Source organism: Chenopodium album, chromosome 4 (genome assembly GCF_948465745.1).
Source record: "Chenopodium album chromosome 4, dcCheAlbu1.1, whole genome shotgun sequence".
Taxonomy (NCBI): Eukaryota; Viridiplantae; Streptophyta; class Magnoliopsida; order Caryophyllales; family Amaranthaceae; genus Chenopodium; species Chenopodium album.
The window spans coordinates 15,821,426-15,834,837 of NC_137837.1; the positions used below are offsets into that span (position 1 = coordinate 15,821,426).

Below are 13,412 nucleotides of genomic sequence, written 5' to 3' on the forward strand. Positions count from 1 at the left end.
GGTTCCAGACCACTATGGAGTTAGCGATCTCATGGATCGTGAAGGGGTGTAACCTTCACCCTGTGAACGGTTTACAAGTTCCTAAAACTTGTTGGCGACTCTTTTGCTCTAGCTTCCTTCCCTTTGGACGCCACCATGCTTAAGTGTATGATCACAGTGGGGCTCAAGTGTAGGATGTTTTAAATATTCCCTACATTAGGGCTAGGGTTTTTTAGGTTCTTTGCTGGTGTGGTTTTGGATTTCGGGTCCAAAGGGTGCTCTCTAGTTTGTTCTTCTTACGTAAGTATGTTTTTTCTTTGTGTTAATCAGGGTTTACTTTATTAATATCTTTATGGTTTATATTAGCCTTTTTGTTGTATTGTTTTCTCTAGTTATATTAGCTGTCGTCATTTCTTAGAGGGTTGTGTGCAGAGGGAGTTTGATTCCTTTTTTAAGGCTTTTGGTTTAATTGTAGTGTTGAGAGAGTTAACAGGTGTTATTGTTGCTTTGGGGGACGAACAAGAAGCTGACCATGGCTAGGGTGAAGTGTGTGGTTTGTTGGAATGATTATTGTTGTCTTTATTTTCCCTTTGTAGTGATCATTATGATCATTACTCTTGAAAATTGTTATCTGAAGCAGGCGACCAAACTTAGTGTAACACCCCGATCTCTAACAAATTAGCGACGGACCTATTGTCACGAAATGCGGATCAAGGGCCACACAATTGTCCCCATAGACCAAGACAAGTCCTTCCGGCGCATTTGTCCTCACTCATGCGCAACCCGAGAAAACTTCCCAAGAGGTCACCAATCCTAAGACTACTCCTAGAGTCCTAGCCAAGCACGTTGTTGAGTAATTAGGTTTTGATGATTATAAACTAATGATGATTATCTATCTACGTGTTTGTTAAGTTGTGCGTAGAAAGAACAAGTTATGCTTGGAACAGAATACAAGGAACCTGAGCAATGTCACGTATATATAAGGAACCTGAGCAATATATGATAAGCAATAGAGAAACACGAACAATGATGAGTGTCATCGTTGATAAGAATGATGATGGCTAAAGAACCATAAAGGTAACTATGTAAATAGGTGTTTGCATATGTTAGCTTCATGAGGTAAGTACATTATGCATACATGAGTTGTATATGTGTAGGAGTATTTACATAAGCTTTAAGTTTAATTAGTTCTCTCACTTGAAGTTTGTTTATGACAAACAAACTTCAATCTAATGTTTCTCTTAAGTGTTTATGTGAAGACAGGAACTGACTTAGGTGAAGTCAATGGGTTGGAACATAGAAGACTTCAAGAGGAACGACAGAGAATGAATTAACCTAAAGCAGGTTCTCCCATGAGAACCAAACCACGAAGGAACATGAAGGTATTCTCTAACAAGATCCAGAAGGAACTTTCAGCAGGCTTTCCCACGAAAGTCGGAGCATGTTCCCTAACAGGTACATGAAGAGTTCCATGTTCCCTAACAGGTACATGAAGAGTTCCCTAACAGGAACTTAGTTCTCTAACAAGAACTATCTAAGTTCCCTAACAGGAACTTGAAGACAACAAGTTAAGGAGTTGACTTGGCCTGCGGTTCCAGAAGTGGAACGTTGCCCCGAGATCTAGAATACATCAATACTACAAGATTCCAGAACAAGAGTTTCAAAGAAGCAACATGAAGACGGAGAAATCGAAGTATATCGCTCTAGGATTCATGTAAGTATGTTGGACATAAAAGTCAGTCTGGAACAAGTATAAAGAACCAAGGTGAACTCATGATAGTTAATGAAATTAGAGTTACTGACTTGTCAGGAACTCAGAGACTGTCAGAGTTCCGAATCCTAATCGAAACTTAGGTCTGCACGTCGTTAAAGGCCGCAGGTCAAAATTAATAATATAAATATTTACCTAATACGTGCATATCTTTTAGGGATTTGATTTTACAGAATAAAGATATTTATTTTCTAATAAATCTTTGGAAAAAGATAAGTTATTTTTGGAAAATATTTTCAGGAAAATAAGTTTTAAATAAAATCTAATTTTATGGCTAGTATATCTTTTGTTAAAAGATATGGTAAATATATCTTTTGTAAAAAGATATGGTAAGTATATCTTTTATAAAAATATGGCAAGTATATCTTTTGTAAAAAGATATGGTAAGTATATCTTTTGTTAAAAGATATATTAGTATATTTGGAAAATATAAGATTTAGATAAAATCTGATTTTATGGTAAATTTATCTTATTATTATTGATCGAATATATTCTTAACAAAAGATATATTTTTGGAAAACTTATTTTTGGAAAATATCTTTTATTTCTATCTTTTAATAAAACTTATATTTTACGAAAAGGATGATTTGTGTGTACTATAAATATGCTCATATGTATTCATTCAAAGTTGAGGCTGATGAAGCTTAGTGGTCGTGCTTAATGGTTTCATCCTTCACCACGAAGCTAAACCTCCAGGTTGAAGTTCCAGTCAGGTTTGGTTTCAGTTCGTCTAGTAAGTTCCAGACAGATCTTGAAGTGTCCAGCATATTAGTTTTATCTCTTTATTCATTGATATGTATTTAGAGTTATTCTTTGAGAACTTGTAAAAGGGAAAAAGGGTTTTGAGTGTTTTATGTATTGGAGTGTGAGAGTTCGTGAGATTCTAGGGTGAAGCCGATTGAGCTTCTAGTGTGAAGCCGAGTGGGTAGTACTTTGGTAGTACGAGTGAATCTAAGTGTGGGACTTAGATTGGGTAGGATAGGGTCTTATCGAGTAGCAAGTTTCCGAGCAGGAACTTGTGAGTAAAGGTCTGAGTATAATAGGATGTAACTTGGTGTTTGCCCTATTATAGTGGATTGGTTTGGCTTGAAATCCCTTGGAGGATCGAGGTTTTACTTCCAGTTGGGCCCTGGATGGTTTCCTCGTAAAATCCGCTTTGCATTGTCTAAGTTCCTAACAACAATCAGTTTCATATTCCGCGAAAAGTAGGCACTAGGAACATACTACAATTCACCCCCCTCTTGTAGTATATCATCCAAAATAACACACGCTTAACTGAGAAGTAACTCAATATATGAGCTCCCTAAAGGAAGATGCATCTTGTTAATATGGGTAGTATAAATCCCTTTAAACCAATCATGAGGCGTATTACACTTAGTTATGGTGTTTCTCGAGTCTCGATGTTGTCAGAGCTTTCTTGCCAACAAGAATAACTTATGTATGAAAGGTCACATGTCCAAATGACCTATTTGAGTAAGGTAGATCTAGCCGTGGTCGAACAGTTTTGATACTCTCAACCGCTCTCTTTGTGTTTCGAAGTATGTATCCGCTCCTTGGCCTATAAAGAGGTCCTCATTGGAACGTGTCCCCCCAACCCTAGTTATGTAATGTTGTTTTTAGTGTAAAGTTGTTAAGGCTTAAATATTAAAGAGAAGGTATTGTGTGCGGACTGCCATACACATAATTGCGTGCGACATGCTTACAAACCAAAAAACTATATTAGTTGATACATTTCTTTAGTTGGGTGATATCTTTATTTTGTTGGCTTAAATATATTATTTTGTTGGCTTATATGTTTCATTTTGTTAGCTTATATGTTGCTTTTGTTTTTTGATTTTATCCTTTTGTTAGCTTATATGTATCTTTTGTTGGCTAATATGTTCATTCTGTTGGCTGATATTATTTTATATGTTCATAATGTTGTTTAATATATGTTCCTTTATTTTGTTGGATGATATTTATATATAATTTATTGGCTGATATACATGATATCACCTCCAGCTATAAAGGATATCATCCGACTTATAGATGATTTCGGCCAGACAATGAATGATATCATCTATACAATTAGCCATTTCATGTAGCCAATTAATCATAGTATCAATTGCAATTTGACCTCCATTATTATCTATCAAATTTAAAAATGGCTAGAAAAGATTTATTCAATTTTCTTTTCATACAAAATTGTCAATTTATCATATTATCTCCGGTTTAATTTACTCGCAACAAAGTATAAGTTTTCGGAAACCAAGGCAAAAGATTGAAAGCATGATTATGGAAAAATAAGGGTATATGCTTAACTATTAATCCAACCAAATTAAAAAAATTCAACCTTAATTAAATTAAATAACCCACCACCACCAATACCACCCAGCATCACCCAAACCACCCACCATCACCGAAACCACCGAGCACCGAACCCAACACCGCCGACGCACCACCACAACTCAACACCGCCGACACACCACCACCACCCCACGCACCCAGCAACCCACGAACCCGGAACCCACCGAACCCAACACCCCACAAACCCAACAATCTGCCGACCACCACCACCACCCCACGCACCTAGCAACCCACGAACCCAACACCCACGAACCCAACAACCCGCCAACCCACCACCACCCCCCACACACCCAGCAACCCACGAACTCAGCACCCACGAACCAACGAAACCAACCCACCAAACCAACGAAACCTACCCAAGAAACTAACCCCCAAAACCCGCCGATCTGAAACCACGAAACCCGACCCACGAATCAAACCTATGAAACCAAACCACGACGTCACCGATCTGCAACCCCTGCCGCTCTTAACACCACGAAGCCACCATGAAAATGGGGTTGGAGGAGGAGAGAGAAAATTAAAGGGGATTTGGGTTTAATTAATTAAGCTTGAGTTTAATCTAATGAAATCAGATTTGTAGTTTAATAAGGTTGTTTAAAAAAAAGGTAAGGGCATATTGGTCAATTACCATCCAAAAACATACTAAAAAAGGAAATAAACAAGTTTGTTGCGAGTAAATTGAACTACCCAAAAAAAGAAATTGTTGCGAGTAAATTGAATCAGAGGTAGTATTTCAAACAGTTTAACCATTCAACAACTAACTCATTTAGAAAAGAAAAAAAAATTGAAATTAGTCACATATCTTGAAAATAATTATGAATTAAATCAATTCTTAAAAAAAGTCACCATTTGTTGAGGTTGCATTCGTTCAAATAATGATATATTTTCAAAGAAATTGGTGATGCTTTTGCGGCTGCTTCGAAACTCCGTCTTTGGCACCCGTACCGGTACTACGTCTTTGAAACTAACATTTGTTACCAGAGAAATCGAAATCGGAGCATTGTAGGAAGAGAAAGAGAGAGAAAATGGAGGGTCTGGCAATGAAGTAGAGTAAAAAGGAGGATAGAAGAGGAGAGAGAAATAGAAGGGAAGAAAAGAAGTGAGGTGCATCGAATTATATAACTTCATTGTTTTGCTCGCTGCACAAACAAAAATATGAAACATGAAATAAAGTTTACCACTACATGGCTTTCAATATTCACAAACTATTGGGTGCGGATTTTCAAACTACTGGGGTCGGATTTCTGCACCCAATAGTTTGTGAATATTGAAAGCCATGTAGTGGTAAGCTTTATTTCATGTTTTATATTTTGTAAACTCTGATTTAATATATATATTCAGCTGTTGTCAAAAATAAAATAAAAATCATATATGCTCTTTAAATTTACTTTTATTAAATGGGTTTTCAACATATACTCTTGAGTTTTTCGTTTGTTCAATCATAAATTCGGCCCAACCCAGACCTTAATATAAATGTCATGCCCAAACCTGCCCAAAAGTGATGGGCTTGTCGGGCCAAAATGGGCTTTTTGGGTCGGGTTCGGGCTTTTAACTAAAAAAAATTTGTTTTTAGCTTGCCTAAACCCTTCTTATTTTCGGGCTGGATCTGGCCGGGCTAGCAAGCCGAGTCATTGTTGATCACCTCAACCATATACTCCCGAGTTTTAACAAAAATACACCATATACCCTATATGACTAACGATTGATAACTTCGTCAGTAATTAGGGTTAATTATGACCCAAAACCATCTTAAATACATTCCTCTACCCCTTAAACCACCAACATTCCTTTTATTCACCCCGAATTTCCTTTTCTCATCCTCAAAATCAATCATTCAGATATAACTATGGACTATGAAGATTTGGAGTGGTTTTAAGGGTTGGAGAAAAAGAGAGGAGTAATTTTAGGGATGGGGGAAGACTGGAAGAGATATAAAGTGGTTTCGATGAATAATAAAACCAAATTTCATTTATTTTGTTTTCATTAGGGGTATGTGGTGAATTTTTTGTAACAACTCAAGGGTATATGATGATCGAATTTGAAAAATTTCAGGGGGTATATGATTAATAAACAAAAAACTCAGGTGTATATGGTGAAAAAAATGTTTATTAAATTAACTTATTTTTACTAAATTAAAATTAGTTTTAACGAGCTTATACTTTTTATTTACTCCGTAATATTATTTTGAATAAGGTGAAATGAACAAGACCTAATTCTTTATAAAATTTACTAAAATTGAGAGGAATTAAACTAGTTCTAATTTCTAAATTCATATATTCTCTATATTTTATCACTTGCTTTATTTTTTCCTGCTCCAAATTTATGGTAGAAAGTACTAAAATATGATGGAAGTGACATTGGTTAAATATAAAAAAAAAATAATCAAAAAGGCAAAAGTAAGAAAAAAGGGGAGAAGATAGAAATTTTTTTAAGATAGAATATTGAAAATTAAATATGTTAAAAAAAAAAAAAAAACAAAGCAAGTAATATTACGTCCGAAAAAGAAAAACGGAGTATGAGTAAGTAATAAAATACGTAAGTCGTAACCTAAGTCGGTAAATCTAAGATGAAAAATAACCTTATTGGGCCACTTGTGTCTTGCTCACTCCCCTATAAAAACATTTAAAAAAAAAAAAAAAAAAAACCAGTAATACAAGTATAGAAACTAGAAATCCAGTCTCATAGATCTTCAATTCAATTTTGTTTTGGTATCATTTCATCCGTCTAAAACTATCAGCTTCTTTCCTTACCTTCTCTCTTCTGCACCGATGTCTCAGCCGTCGGTAGTCACGTCGCAGTCTCCGACCACCGAACCTTCCGTCACTTCCCGGAATCCGCCAGCTCCGGCTACTCCCGCATCTTCTAAGGTTTTCTTCACTTTTTCTCTCCTCAATTACAAACCCTTTTTTCATTTATTTCATCTTCTATTGCTGGGTTTTTAAGCTCCGATTTAGGGTTTTTTTTTTTTGTTGCATTTTTGTTTCAATTGTTGGCTCGGATTTCAATGTCGAGTTTTTTATTTGATTGTGCATGTTTGATCAAGGTAGGGAAATGCTTAAATCTCTTGAGATGATTATGTTTTTGTTGAAATTGGTTATGAATTAAGCGACCCTTTTGCATGATTTTGTGTTCCATTGATTTCTATTTTGATTTGGGTGCTTGTAAAATTGTGAAGATTATTGAGGGTTTTTTTTAATTTTTTTTTTGGGCTAAAAAAAGCGTCTCAATTGAATCTTGGTTACCCATTTTGAAGCTAGTTGAGGATCTAAACAACTTTTGAAAAGCTATATAATTGTCGCGTCAAGAGTGGAATTAAAAGGGTTTTCGGAAGGATTTGAAGTAGTTTATTATGGCATTCTTTTCAGGCTTAATTGAATAGCTTGATATTATGGCTTTAACAAGGTTATTTTCATTATGTGAGCTGAATGTTTTCAAGTGTATGTTAAGAGTTATATTGACCGGATATATTAATTGTGTAAATGAAAGTGATTGTTTGGAATATGGAGTAACTATTATGGACCTTTATAGAGATTTGTAAATTCTATTCGCGGGACTGGGCGACTCTTGTCACTGTAAGGTACATCTGTTTATTATAAGAATTTTCCTGTGAAATCGCGAAATCATGTGGGACTGTGTTTGCTGTTGAAGAATGATGTATCAATGTTACAATCCTTAAATTTCTTTACACATGCAGTGCTGCATAAGATGTGCAAAAGATGACTTACCTGGGTTTCATGTCACAGATTATCATCTTGTTGGTTCCTTGACTACAGTTATACCCTTGTGCAATTGTAGTGTTAGACCATTAGAAGCTGATGTAAGACTTATTTGGATCTATTCCTCGTGTTCCTTATGGGGATCTACAAATTCAACCTTGCTTGTGTCTGGTTTTACCACTTAGGCCTGGTTTCCATGTTAATAGTTAGAGGCATTATTTTAAGTTTAGGTGATTAGATCAGTCTTTTGTATTGTTGAATCTTATTCTCATGGAAAACTAAGTGCTATTTGCCTCTTATATTGGAACTTGATTGAGAATGAAGTAGTCTTGAGAAGCTTTTTGTGGAGCCAGGGAGGGAGGCAAATTTTATGAGTTTGTCTAATGGTAATTTTGTCAGTTTATGCTAGTAAAAGGTAGGATTACCTCTCGCTCAGAAGGAATATAAGTGTATTAATTTTGAACAGAAGTTTGTGCTAAGTCGCTACAAGAATGGTATTGCCTCTTTCACCTTTTAGTGATCTCAATATATAAATCAACACTTGTGGTATTTTATAACCTCTTTTGTTGTTTCTCCCCTATTCCATATAAATCTCTTATCTTGATCTTTAGGCTTTTAAGGTAGTGGAGATACTCCATAGAATCTCCAGCTAGGGAGATCAACTCTTCTGTTTTGATGGGGCTTCTCTGTATTTGACCTCGTCTATTTTATGGAATTTGGAGCACTTACCTCCTTTACCTAAAGTAAAATAAATTAACAAGAAAAATAGAGGGGGAATTATAATTCATATTTGTATCGAAGATACTTCATTATTTTAAGTCATACCAGATTGAGCTTTTGCAGTAGTCACATACTCTTCTTTATCATCACTTTATGTTGGTGGAAACTTTATAAAGGTAAGACATTTTTTTGGAGAAAGAACTCACTGTCATGTTGTAAAGCTAAGCAATGTATGTGACTAGCAAAGGAAGTTGGGTAATCAGAAAATTAATGTACTTTCATTGATTGCTTTTAACAAAAACAAATAGTACAATATGCTATTTGTAGAGTTAACGAGACAAATTAAGCTAAAGCATGAGCAGAGCTCCCATGATCACAATCATAGCTAACTAAACATATATAACAATTGGATATATTAACAAAGTAAAGGTTTCCCATTTCCCAAGATTCACTAATACCCTTTCAAGAAAATTCAGAAACTAACCAGGTTTCTAAAACCAGGACCACTTATGTTGAACTTCAACAATTTATATGAGAAGAACTTAAACTTATGGGATCTTGTTAGATTCGTCTTATAATGTATTTTTAGAACATCAAATTTTAAATATTTACCAATAGATGATCAAAGATACTTATTAATTATCACATTTGATTGTTGGTGAACATGAAAGCCAATATGGTACAACAAAAAAACTGGAGGATCTATTACTAAAAGATCAAGCTTTCAACTTTGAGTGAAAAATGAACTTTTTCTTGCTTTTTATTTATTTATAGGTCTTTAAGGTATGGATTGTTATGAGTGTAGAGCTGATTGTAAATATCATTGCACAAACAAGGGGGCAAAGGTTTGACTTATATGTTGTAGGGTGGTGGTTAGCATTTTATGAGAAAGAAAGAAGAGTTCAGAATCTTTCCTTGAGTTCATGTCTGTAATTTTAAACCAGTGTGTATAACTGTACAAGTCTTAGGTTCATAATTATTGTTAGTTGCTTGAGGTGGGTCCCCTTTTCCATCCATATACTCCTTTGAATGCATGTGTGCATGGCCCAAGCAGAAACTTTTCTTAGTTGGACAAAGGCCCCCGACTCCCCTCCTATTATAGCTTGAGCTAAGTAGTGGGAAGGGTAAAGGGACAGGGCCCATGGCTTAAGCATCAGTACTCACATGTGAATGTGGCCATATATATGGAATGCGAACCCCAAGCATCTTCAACATTGAAGTATTAATTGCCTTCCCATCCAGAGATACTTCAATTCAATTTAAGGATGTCTCGCCTCCAAGGTCGAGGTGAGGGGGCTACAGCAAGATGGACTTTGGCCTAACCCTTGCCACAACCAGGAGGGGGGGGGGGGGGTTGTGGGTGGGGGGATCATCATATTTTTGGCTGGAGAACTCAAACCTCTTGAACTGAGCACTTATTTTGTCAGTTTGGTATTGCTGATTTGTAGGTGAAAATCAGTTGTCAAGTATGTGTGATAGCTAAATGAGGCTGCTCGTACTCTAGTTTAACTCAGCTAAAGCTCAATTTTACTATTAAATGAGGTTGGAGTGGGGTAGTAAGATATCCGAGATTACATTACCTTCTCATATACTTGTATACATTTTGTTATGCTTAAGTATTATTCAAGTAATCTCTCTCATGATTGCTCTGTCATTTATACTTTTTTGTAAGATCACTGTCTCCAAACCATTCACTGTCTTCAATTAATTGAATAATTAATTATACATTGCAGAAACCCCAGACAGGGACGAATACCATAGGACTTTATGCTGTGCAATGCGGTGAATGCTTTAAATGGAGACTCATATCCAACGAAGAAGAGTATGAGGTGATCAGGAGTAAATTGTTGGAGGAACCTTTCACATGCAATAAGAAGCCTGACGTCTCATGCAGTGATCCAGCTGATATTGAAAAGGATGCTACCAGGACATGGGTGATTGACAAGCCTAACATCCCAAGGACCCCAGTTGGTTTTAAGAGAAAGCTGGTTCTTAGAAGGGATTTTTCTAAATTGGACGCTCATTATGTGACCCCCACTGGGAAGAAAGTTAGGTCTAGTACCGAAGTGGCAAAGTACCTAGAAGAAAATCCCGAGATAAAAGGTGTATCTGTTACTGAATTCAGCTTTACGGTACCAAAGGTGGTGGAGGAGACCATACCAAAGGATATCGAGAGGAAACCTTCTGCCAAGAAAGCTAAAGATTCAAAGCCTGCTGATACTTGAAATACCTATCAACTTATTAAGTGTTTTGTAATCCTAAATCCTGTCTGAAACCGTTTCTTTGTAGCGTACTAGTGCCTTTAAGTCTTGCTACTGATGCTTCATGCTTGTATAAGTCCATGTAAGACTACTACTAGGTAATATACTATCTAATTGACCCTCAATTTGCAATGTTAATTTGTCCAGTGGGATGTTTGTATGTTTTCTATGTCTGGCTTTGGTCCTTGTATGTTTTCTATGTCTGGCTTTGGTCCTTCAATGCCTAAAATAAAGTGTAGAAAATAACGATAGTCTAAACCTTTTAAAAAGTAAAAGATAACCCTTATAAATAGCGTTTGGACAATTATTTCCTCTAAAATGTTTATTTATTTATTTATTTTCACTCTTAGGAATAGTGTGTTGGCATTTATACCTCTAAATTTTTATTTATATATTTTCCTCTACTAATGTTGCCAACAAGTTAATAGCTATGTTTCAAAAAAAAAAAAAAAAAAAAAAAGTTAATAGCTAAAGTTGTGAAATAGCGCCAAACCAAAAGAGCTATTTGGATATAGCTAACTGCACATATCGCGTGCATTAGCTCTCTAGTCTAGGTTAACATTTAACAATACTAAGTAAATTTTAAAAGCCATACATTCTCTATTTCATAAAATTGCTTTCCCTAAAAAGCTCACATTTATTTAGTCAAAGTGTTTCAATTTTTTAACGGAGGATGTACTGTAGAAGATTAAGTTATTTTACCTAAAAGATTTTTGTAGGCTATTATCAATAATTACATACTTGAAAAGTGAGCTAACAAATAGGAACTAAACTTTTTTATTTTTCACTTATTTGAAATTGAACTTTTTTCTTTCACCATTTGGGACCAAAGAAAGAATTTCAGCTAAAAAAATTAACTATAGTTAAGTGGTGGGCCCACTAATTACTTTAGGTTCTAATTTATTTGCAAAAAATATTTTTGTTGGTTTTCTCTGGGAAAAAAAAGTTATGTGTTTTCACCCCAAAAATAATAAAATACGGTACCTTTTCAACTCCTACTCTTTAGTCTTCATTATCAAACTCCTCTATTTGTTCTCCTTCACTAAAAAAAAAGTGAAGCTTTGTTTGTGCAGATTATTAGCGGCTTTTCAAGCATCTTAACACAAGTAAGTTCTCTATGAATCTTGTATAACTTATTTACTTCAAATTTTGTCTTTTCTCATACTTTATTGCTGGGTTTGGTAAATTAGATATGATATGAAGAAAGCTATGTTGCTATTTTTAGATGTTGGATATTGCTGTTTTTGGATGTCAGATGCCTTCCTTTTTTTTTTTTTTTTTTTTTTTTTTTTTTTTTTTTTAAATAGCTATTTTTGTTTTAGAAACATGATTGAATTGGAATATAGAAGGCTATTTATTAAGGTTGACTTTTTTGTTTTTAGAGTTTTAAAGTTGATGTTCACCATTTTATTTTGCTTTGGAATTACAGATTTTTTTTTTTTTTTTTAATGCATAGGTTGGTTAGTAAGCTTTTTAGATAGGTTTTAATTGCATGAGAATTAACCACAAGTCCTAACGGTTAAAAGAAAAAATCCAAGTCCCAAAAAGTGTAAAGTTAAAAAGTTTAGTCCCTAATTGTTATCTTAACTTCAAGTAAAAAAAAAAATACCTTCTTGGTTTTTGGTGTCTAGAGTCACAAGAGTAAGTAATGAAAATCGATCTCAGGATCCCCTAAAACTGAAGGGAAGTTTCAACCAACTGAGTAATATACTTTAATGAGCTCAACTAACTTTTAAACTATTGAAAATATTAAACGACAAAAAGGTAACAGATGCTTTGTTTGCGGGAGTCATTTACATAAATGTGGTACTTTTATCTTTTTTTTTTTTTTTTTTTTTTTTTTTATAATTTTGCATTAGAACAAAACTTATTTATTGTAGACACCCAAATGTGTCTCACCAAAACCAAACCCAGTGATGAATACCTTTCACATAATTTGATTATCGAACGAAGTGAAAGTGTGAAAAGTCTAGTGATGCGGTTGTTTTTATTAAAATATCTCTCTTTCTGTTTTTGAAAATGTACACTATTTATGAAAATAGCCAGTCCAATTTAGTTTGGTCCATGATAAGGATTCAATAATAGTGTAGTTGGATTGGACTCGAAAAGTGCTTTCCAACGATATATTATAAGCCCAATTATGATGAATAATGAGAAAGTTATGGCCAAAATACTAAATTGGGCCGGAAATGAATTTTATATACGACCCAATGATCTAGAGGAGGGCCTATTAATTGTTATTCCTAAAGTTATTAGGATTGACTTTAGTCTTCTAGAATAATCTAAAAGGCTCTTTTAAATTCTAATGGAATTAGGATTAATAATTATTATTTTTAAGAGTTTTATTTGGAATAAAATAAGTGTTTTATGATAAATCTGATCTTAAAACTGTTTAACGCGGATTCTAATTACTAAATTATATTAGGAAAAGGATTCCGTACAAAGCGCATTTTATCTTTTGATTAGCGCCGAACGACAGCCTGACGCTGGTGCCTGTCGCCTGGCGCTAGGGTTGTTCAAATCCGGGTACCCGAAAACCCAGGTACCTGGGATTGCGAGTAGTTAGGCAACCGGCCCATGTCCCGACCCGAGAAAAGCGGGTACCCGCCTCGGGTCGGG

The 13,412-nt window shown here is 34.9% G+C and overlaps 1 protein-coding gene across 1 annotated transcript; it reads left to right on the forward strand.

Moving 5' to 3' along the window:
• Positions 1–6,750: 6,750 nt before the first annotated feature.
• Positions 6,751–10,953, forward strand: LOC145628968 (methyl-CpG-binding domain-containing protein 4-like). The gene is made up of 2 exons (XM_081681417.1): positions 6,751–6,963; positions 10,266–10,953. Exons 1-2 carry the CDS (start codon positions 6,865–6,867, stop codon positions 10,755–10,757), a joined length of 591 nt encoding a protein of 196 aa, XP_081537543.1. The 5' UTR covers positions 6,751–6,864; the 3' UTR covers positions 10,758–10,953.
• The last annotated feature ends 2,459 nt before the right edge of the window (positions 10,954–13,412 follow it).

Bases quoted from the DNA above. Each gene is read 5' to 3' on its own strand.
- LOC145628968 (XM_081681417.1), top strand. From the start codon at position 6,865: ATGTCTCAGCCGTCGGTAGTCACGTCGCAGTCTCCGACCACCGAACCT. The intron at 6,964-10,265 runs GTTTTCTTCACT...TATACATTGCAG, and splicing joins CTACTCCCGCATCTTCTAAG to AAACCCCAGACAGGGACGAA.